Below are 9,820 nucleotides of genomic sequence, written 5' to 3' on the forward strand. Positions count from 1 at the left end.
ATTCCAAAACACTTTCATTTTTCTTCTTACTCAAACCAAACTGAAATTATTTACAAAAAATAATTTTTTTGTATGAGGGTGGGATGGACTATATAGACAGTACATGCGTGTGTATTTTGTTTTTAAGAACCAGCAGCCAGCCCAGCTGTATATGTTCAATTTCCTAATAAGAAAAGAATTCACAAGCAAAAACCAAAATACACTTTGAGAAAAAAAGGAGTTATATGTTGTAACTTGGAAAATAATACACAAGAAAACAATAAGACCAATTAGTAACCAAAATAAAAGAAAACAAAATGTTTTGAGGACATTAAAATTTGATGTGATAATATATACTATACCTCTCTTCTTTTTCCCACTTGCTGCTTGGTAACATAATTTAAAACAATTTAATTAATGGAGTAGAATAGCATCTGTAACAACTAGTTTGCTTGAACTAGACTACGTAATGTTAGATCATTTTAAACAGACTGAATGATAAAGATCTGAATGAATACAAGGATTTTCAAGTTGCCAGTTAAAAGATTGAATGCTCACCCTGCTCAAGGCAACTTTTAGGTGTTGTATTACATATATATCTGATAAAAGTCCCATCGAGGGCAGATATTTTGTTATACATTATGGGGCGGGACGTAGCCCAGTGGTAAAACATGCACCTGATGTGCAGTCGGTCTGGGATCAATTCCCATTGGTGGGCCCATTGGACTATTTCTCATTCCACGACTTGGTATATTAAAGGCTGTGGTATGTGCTATCCTGTCTATGGGATGGTGCATGTAAAGGATCCCTTGCTACTAGTACAAACAAAGTAGCGGGTTTCCTCCCTAGGACTATATGTCAGAGTTACCAAATGTTTGACATCCAATAGCCAATGATGAATAAGTCAATGTGCTCTAGTGGTGTCGTTAAACAAAACAAACCTTAATTTTAACTTTTTGTTATACATTATTGATGCCAACCACAATTTAGAGCCTTCACCCTATAAAAATCATGGTATCTGTGCCTGTTGATCTATAATTTCATAACCTGGCATATCAAGGTTAAAAGGGGTTCACTACAAAATGCATTTAAACCATTTTGGAAAAACAGACACCAGATCACATTTTTATATTAAAGGGACATTCCCAAGTTTGCTGCATTGTAAGATGTTTCTGATTAATAAAATATTTCTATGATTAAACTTACATATTAAATATATTTTCTTGTTTAGAATATCAGCGTCTGTATATTCAATGTGTTTCTGGTCATTTTAACATTTGTAAGAAGCCAGAACTAGATTTTGTCTTCAAATAATTAAGAAATAAAATGAAATTTAACCTAGTACAAATACTAGAATGATCAAAAACATGTTTAATATACAGCCACTAATATTTTATGCAGAAAAATATATTTCATATGTAATTACAGTCATCAAAAAGTCTCTGTTAGTCGATAACATCTTAAAAATTGCAGCAAACTAAGGAATGTCCCTTTAAAGTTTAATTAATAAAACAGATAGGTGCTAAAGAAAAGGCTTTTGTTTCCAACTGATAACTGAAATATAAATGTTGCACAGTTTACAGGTAAGCATATATACATGTAAGTACTGTTCTTTTAAAAATATAAAAAGACATTTTCAAAAATGGTACATGTACTTATAGAATTCTGCAGCAAAGCCTTTCAAGCCCATACAAATACTAACTATATAGTTAATATGAAAATCATAGTAATAGTATTATATATAATACAGGTATCTGTAAAGGAAAAGAATTCTGGCGCTATAGAAGAGACTGAGTAGTCAAAGTGCTTTCAGGAATGCATATTATTATTATTAAGAGAAGCAGTACTCGAAGATTCTAAGACAGAAGCTACTACCAACAAGAAATAGTTACCACACGACAGTGCGCATGTTTGTGTTCCTACCTCGCATAGTTGTGTTCACAGTGGATGACGAAGTGCTCAACAGATGACCTATCATAATCACACCAACAAAATCATCTATCACAGAAAAACTCATATTAAAAGGGAAGTTATGACTACTTGCAAAATTAATAAGGTGTTGCTTTACGGTGGTACATCTATATTTCAAAGGTCTAGCAGTTATTAGGTCCAATATTTACTAACAATAAATAGAGGATAATAAACGAGATACCAGTTACATGTATTATCAAATTTATGTCCCGAGTGAAATAATTATCAATTGTCACGAGCTTTAGCGAGTGACAAATGAAAATTATTTCATGAGGGACATAAATTTGATCAGAACTGGTACTGAGTTTGTTATTCTATTTATTACCTCAGCTATTTTTTGCTTTAAAAGCCTTTATTTTCGACACACATGCACGAAGGCCAACCTGTATAGAAACGACGTAAACCACTGAGAATTGCTATAACTTTGTAATTTAATCACATGCATAAATAATTGTCAAAAACAAAAGTTCTCTTTATTCTGCTACAAAATCTATAAGGAATTGCATTAAAATGACATTTTGTTATGAATATTTAACACCAAAAACAGAGCCGTAAACGCAAACTCTTTAAACTACATGACGTCATTTTGAGTGTTTGCCAAATTGTGATGACGTCATATTTAGTACAGACTTCCAAAAATGATATTTTGTTAAAATGTATAGGAGAATACATATTTTGTTAAAATGTATAGGAGAATACATATTTTGTTAAAATGTATAGGAGAATACATATTTTGGCAAGCATCTGTGAAGAAAGTTTTGATAGCAGATGCCATGACATTTATATATGTGATGTCAAATTTCAATTTAGTCTTTCAAAATAATGGGAAAATACTATTAATTAAGAAATATGTGATATTTATGAATGGATTTAAAAGATTAATTGTGATATACATGTGTATTTGCTTGTTGTAATCTCTTTTTTTTTGCAAAAATATTCATAAATGTGACAAAACATTTGCTTAATTTACTGCATGATATAATAATCAATGTCATCACAAATTTTCAAATGTGCATATTAATATTATTTATGATAATGTTTTGACTCTATTTTGAAAATCATGAAATAACAGCCAAAGAAAATATTTATGAGTGTAATTATTACTGGCATTTTTATTTTCATTTTAAAATAAATGCCAAAACCAAGAAGTCTAAATTAGAGTATACCCTTTAGTTGCAGGTCGAAGCCAAACAGTCGTCGTTGCAAGTCTTTTAACTTGTTACTGTTCCCCGATAATTATGATTAAATGGGGTCACTGTGTCAAACATGATTTTCAAATTTCACTGGTGATGCATCATATCGAACAACAGCTATCAAGTTGTGACATGAGTCACACCAATCAACACGTAGTCTTCAGTTGACACGTAATTTAGTTTTTAACATAAGATTATTTTTTATAGCTTTTCTAAATACATCAACACATGACGTACCTCGAGGGTGACTTGGTTTTTTTTAAATTTCATAACCAGCTTTATGATGAGCTCAATGATATCTACCACACTAACAGGTTTCTTATTGACGTTTACAATCTTCATACAGGTACAGGTATGTAACGTGGTGGTGATATCCATGGGTAGGCCTATATAATAGGAACAATATCTGGAGTGGTAGCCGCAATATGTGGTGAAGGAGTGGGGTATACAGTTTCTAGTGGGGAGAGCACAAGACAGATTTTTATATTTATTTATATAAAGTACCCCCCAAAAACCCAAAACATTTTTCATCTTTAAGTGTAGGAGCACAGGCCCCCTGCAAACCTCCTCCCCTCCCCCCCCCCCCCCCCGGTTCCTACAGGGCCTGATCAATTGGAGCTTGAATAAATATATTTCTTTGTTCAATTGCACTGGTGTATAAGCGGGGGGTGGGGCAACCTACACTGTTCAGATATTTTTATTTATATTTGCTTTATAATAGTGTAAAAGTGTGTAAATATAAAAGTGTGCCCCCCACAGAATTATTAATTTCTGAGGCAACTAGTTGACATCACATCAACATAAATAGTGCTATCATTAACTCAGTGTTAAGATGGAAACCACTTTCAAATAACTTACATATATGCTGTATGTGTTTAGCTCTCACTGTATCTACAAGTGACTAAACTAAACTAAACTCTAACAAACATTACATACGTTCGCTCATGTTGTTCAAGAGGAGGCCTGTAGTTTCATCATTATCTCTGTCTTCCTCTGTAGCAAAATGGTCATGGAGTGCTTTCGTATTCTGAAACAAAATGTTGAAATGATAAACTTTTTAATATACACAATCTTAATCCTCAAGGGGTCGCAGGTGGGTGGGAGCTGCACGCCCTGAAACATAACAAACAAGAGCCCTTTTTTGTCAAACGTTTGATACTTCTGACACGTAGTCTCCAGAGGAAAACCATTATATTTTTCCATAACCAGCAAGGATCTTTTATATGCACAGAACGGGCAGCACATACCACCAACTTTAATATACCAGTCGCACGGCACTGGTTGTGATAGGTGAAAGTCCAGTCAGTCCACCAAGGAGGTTTGATCCTACAACCTGTGCATTTTCAGAAGGCACTTTACTGATTAGTTATAGCCCGTCGGACCAGGCTTTCTGCCAGAGAGTAAATTGAGTATGCATAACCAAAATGTTTTGCAGATTCTTTTTACGTTAACCTTTTGACAAAATTAATTACTCTAAATTATTATTACTGTATGATTTTCTTAACCCTAACACTAAACGTAACCCATTTTATTTCTGGGGAAGAACCCCCGGGATCCCCATACCCCGTTGACTGCATGCATACCCAAAAATTTCTTTCTGGCAGAAACACTGGACCGTCCTATGATAGTGTGCCCATCTCTTGTTAATAATAAATCTACACCACAAGGACATTAGTGTAACAGTAAAAGTGTAACAAAGGAAATGCACCATGCATCAATGTATTAACAGTGTAAAAGTTTGTTTTGTTTAACAGTGTAAAATAAAACATGTATAACAAAAATGTAATACATCAGGTTAAAAAAAAAAAAAAAACAAACGTGAAACAAAATAATGTACTACATCAGGTAAAAACCTGAAAAGAATCAATAATTTCATTTACTTTTTTTTCAAATTATGTAGCATTATATAGCATTGTATTACTACTGTTACATGCATGTTCACCTCCCCCCACAAGGACAAGGATAAGATTGTTTAATGTGCACATTCAGAGCTGTTGTAGTGCATGCCTGTCCTGGACACAAGTGCTGGCCTCGGCTAGCTCCAGGACACACAAAAATATATATACACTTTTTTTCAAAGTGAAATAGTGGACTTCTTTCACTTTCACAATGAGCGGACATATAACGAAAATTAATGTTGGTCAACAGCCCTCAATATACATACAGGTAAGTAATGAAATACTACTACTAAGAATTGTGTGCAGCTGTCCACTTTCCCAGGCAATGTTTATCCAGTAACAACCAACACAGTCTAATGTTTACAATTCTCAAACAAGACTCGCACACACACACACACACATCTGATACGAATCTCCACAACACATACACCCACTCACTTCCGTAAAGCTTATCAATTGTAAAATAACACCCATAGATACTTAATTCTAAAAACCTGCTGTTTACCAACACTCAAATAATTATCTTTATACACTGTGCAACAAACAGAAAATACAATTTTAAAATGAGAGGTAATTTTAAAAAACGAAAAACAAATCACCAGGTCTATGGTTACAAACTTAAACATTAAAACATACACTTATAAAGAGGTTCTTGAAATTACATGATCCAATCCTAACCGTCTCCCTCTGTTTGAAACTGAAGTAACAACAAAGACATACGATATATATATCTGGCTCCCACTCAAGCTAGTCTTTGTGGATATTGACAGTCCTACTGTCACAGCTGAGTGACCCCGGTTCTAGGTCACCGGAGAAACCATCAACAAAGGTGCAAGCTAGGATCTGTGAAACACTACTGTATACAGCTAGACTTACCAGTTACCTCTCCACACAGGTAGCTAATCAAATATTTGCATTTGAAAGACTATTACAAATCACTTGAGCACACACACTGTTCTGGAACCACCATAACCACACATGCAACCCTTACAGCGAAAAAGTGCCAGTGACAAGGTAGCTCAACTCTTTAAAACAGGGACAGAACGTCAGCTCTGGGCGAGGAGAATATTTATGATAAATTATCCATTAAACTTCAAAAACCCACAGTTATTTTCCAATAAAATATCAATCAATAAATGAAATTATCTTGTTAATGTACAAAGAAATTTGTCTATTGTTTTTAAATGAAACAATGGATTTGGTGAGTGGCAAAGCTATATATAGCCCTGTATATATTTATACAAATGAAAAAAAAGAGGTAACAGCAACATGTTAGGATTGGGCAGTGGGGGCTTTAAAACTCATTCATTTACAGACCTCCTCATTTACGGGGAGTCATCACTCACTCCACATCACTCACTCCACATCACTCACTCCACATCACTCACTCCACATCACTCACTCCACATCACTCCCGTAGGCGGGACCTAGCCCAGTGATAAAGTATTCGCTTGATGCGCAGTCGGTCTAGGATCGATCCCCGTCGGTGGACCCATTTGGCTATTTCTCATTCCAGCCAGTGCTCCATGGTGTAACAAAGGCCATGGTATGTACTATCCTGTCTGTGCATATAAAAGATCCTTTGCTGCTAATCGAAAAGAGTAGCCCATGAAGTGGCGACAGTGGGTTTTCTCTCTCAATATCTGTGTGGTCCTTAACTATATGTCTGACGGGAGGGGTTTCGACTCCTGAAACCCTCCTCCTGCACACATGCACTGATTGAGGTATAATGGGTTGTAAATAACCATCCTTGGTGAAATACACCCAGGGTTTTAATTCAAAAATTTATTTGGCTTTGACTTTGGGAATTTTAACATCGTTTTACAAAATTTAGGGAATTTTCAGTTCCATTTAAAAAAAAAATCTTAGTAAGCCTTATCAGAATCGAAAAGACTAATACTATACATATACTTGTATTTATCCAAATTAATATCTAGTCTTATGTATTGTTTTAAAAATATGCCTTTATATAATAATAAAAAATTATAATTATTTACACTGAGATTTTTTTACTCCAAAATTGGGAATGAAAAATGATCTAGCTTTTGAATAATGTTGGGGAATGGTGCCCGTTATCGGAGTCTATAGAAACATAGGTGACAAAACCCTGACACCCATTTTGCTTTTGTTTTCATTTCAGTCAGTTTTATTTACATGTATTAAAGTCTGTGGTATGTAATATCCTGTCTGGAAGCAAATGCATACACACGATAAATAGCCTTTAAAATCCAACCACTGTAAGCCCATGTAGTAGTAGTGTCTTATTGACCATAGTCTACAATGTGTTAGGTAACACCATAATTATTTTCACATCTGTTTAATATGTTGCATCAATACGTATGGAGTGGTTGAGTGCTTATGTTGTAGTGTTGCCAAAAAATATTAAGTGCTCCTACTGGCAGTGGTTAGAGGGAATTTCCCTGTTATCTTAGTTGGTAGTACTAATAGGGATATTCCCACTTTATACCAACACTTCGACACTATAGTTCATTTGTGGCAAAAGGGAACTTATGACTTGGCAAATAACTACATATTGTATAATGCTAAAACTCATTTTAAAAACCTGTATCAAACATAATAACTTTTATACCAAATCCAATTCTCATAACATTTTTTGCAAGAAATATTTATGAAAATATTTGTAGTTTTTGATTTTTGATTTTTTTTTACAAATTATCACCAAATTGTACAGATTAAAGCTCATTTTTAATACTGGTGTGAAGGCAAGATACTAAAAAAACCAAGCCATGCAATATCGCCACAAGCAATCGATAATGCAGTACACGGACACAAAAGTTACAATCTAATTAAAATTAGCTCCACTATTACATGTGGATCTAAAGACAGCCAGTTGGAGCTCATGTCCACCAATCAAAACTTTACTTGCAGAATCCTGCCAGTGATTTAAAACTAACAACACTGCGTAGTCCCCAATGTCCAGGTAACATTTCGTCTGTAAATAATAATTTAAATATTGACCAATCACACTTTGCCTTTTATAACGTTATTTGGGAGCATACAAATTCTAAAAATATCGGGCGAGTCTATTTTAGTGGCCGCAGTACAGCGAACCATACCAATACGTACGGGGTGGGTTATCAGTTTTCAATTTTACATTAAAAATTATTTATTTATTTATAAAATTAAAAAAACTAAATCAGTCTTCAGTTTTACATTACAAATTATTTATTTTATAAAATAAAACATGTTTTAAGGCATTCGTAATTCACACGAAACATGTCGTATACCCTCAGGATAATTCAGAATGTTTTCAAATTATTTTTAAATCACTGGCAGGATTCTGCAAGTAAGGTTTTGATTGGTGGACATGAGCTCCAACTGGCTGTCTTTAGATCCACATGTAATAGTGGAGCTAATTTTAATTAGATTGCAAAAGTTAGAACTGAGTGTGTTTCAGCTGGGGTGTTCCATCAGTTGCCTTCATAACTGAATATAAAAAAAAGATTTAGTGTGTGCTATTTACAAAGAAACTAAAAGTGTTTTTACAAGTACTGTTGGTAAGGGTTAAAACGTAATATATTTAGAGACAAATTTTAATGCTATTCATTACAGAATTACATGCCAAGTCATTGGTTCCCTTTTAATACCTGAGGTAGGCCTATAATGCTGAAGGAAGGAAATGTTTTATTTAACGATGCACTCAACACATTTTATTTATGGTTATATAGTATCAGACATATGGTTAAGGACCACACAGATATTGTCAGAGGAAACCTGCTGTCACCACTTCATGGGCTACTCTTTGCGATTAGCAGCAAGATATCTTTTATATGCACCATCAGGATAGTACATTTCACGGCCTTTGTTACACCAGTTGTGAAGCACTGGCTGGAACAAGAAAAAGCACATGCAATAAGCCCACCGCCGGGGGTCGATCCTAGAACAGCTGCACATCAGGCGACCACTTTATATAATATATGGGTTACTCCGCCCATTTGTGAAATGGGGAACAACCTCTGCTTTTCACATTTATAAATTGAGAAGCAGTTCTCGATCACCTGTAATGATATAAATTATCACTTTTCTTGCTCACCTGTTCTACAGGTGACTGGTCGCTTGCACTGGTACTGGCGGCATCACCTTGGGGTGGGGAGGCCATGATTCTTAGATACGGCTTCCTGGTACGTAGTAAATTGCTTACATACTAAACATCAATGCATTGCAGTCATGCCCCTACTCCTAGCTACATATTTGACCACCACGCTTTAAAGATGCACTAATGCGGGTAACCGAAACGATTAGTAATATCTGAAATAACGGTGAGGACGAGTCATCTTTCCGTGAAGAAAGTGTGTCACTCAGCGACCAAAACAACGACCCAACAACAAACCATTGGAATCAGAATATTGGAGTTGTTTCCCTTGCATTGATTTCTTAATAATCGACAACCGAGTTGTGCAAAATTGGTCAATCTGCCCTGGATTCGGCCACTGACTATGTCAACAGTGGGACCCAACGGGTGGGCGTGAGCATATTTCAACCTTCAGTGGATATGAACATGTAGAAACATACCCCCCCCCCCCCCCCCACCTCCCGAAATTAATACATACTAGTAATGACTATTTTATAACATCCAAGCCTGGTAATTAATTAAGAAAATGGCCTCGGCAACAAAAATATACCGTTAACAAACAGTCCCCACGGTATTTTCCACTGCAGTTTTGCAATTAATGTATAAAAAAAAGGAGTTTAATTTGTTAGTATTACAAAAAAAAAAAGTTAATTAAGAAAAATGACATTTAAAAATGTCAACGGTAA

The 9,820-nt window shown here is 34.9% G+C and overlaps 1 protein-coding gene across 12 annotated transcripts in view; it reads right to left on the minus strand.

Annotated features, from left to right (window-relative positions):
* LOC121370879 (putative FERM domain-containing protein FRMD8P1) overlaps positions 1-9,382 on the minus strand; it is a 31,887-nt gene extending 22,505 nt beyond the window's left edge. For 2 of the 12 annotated variants that reach the window (XM_041496396.1, XM_041496395.1), the window contains exons 1-4: positions 9,096-9,382; positions 4,080-4,170; positions 1,903-1,950; positions 342-362 (exon numbers count right to left, since the gene is read on the minus strand). In XM_041496396.1, the coding sequence (XP_041352330.1) occupies positions 342-362; positions 1,903-1,950; positions 4,080-4,170; positions 9,096-9,161 (226 nt within the window). In that variant the 5' untranslated portion in view covers positions 9,162-9,382. Of the gene's footprint in view, positions 1-341; positions 363-1,902; positions 1,951-4,079; positions 4,171-5,331; positions 5,435-5,677; positions 5,772-5,917; positions 5,998-9,095 lie in introns of those variants that run through there. The other 10 variants (XM_041496400.1, XM_041496399.1, XM_041496398.1 and 7 more) reach the window with 7 other exon arrangements.
* Between the last annotated feature and the right edge of the window lie 438 nt (positions 9,383-9,820).

This window comes from Gigantopelta aegis, chromosome 4 (genome assembly GCF_016097555.1).
Source record: "Gigantopelta aegis isolate Gae_Host chromosome 4, Gae_host_genome, whole genome shotgun sequence".
NCBI lineage: Eukaryota > Metazoa > Mollusca > Gastropoda > Neomphalida > Peltospiridae > Gigantopelta > Gigantopelta aegis.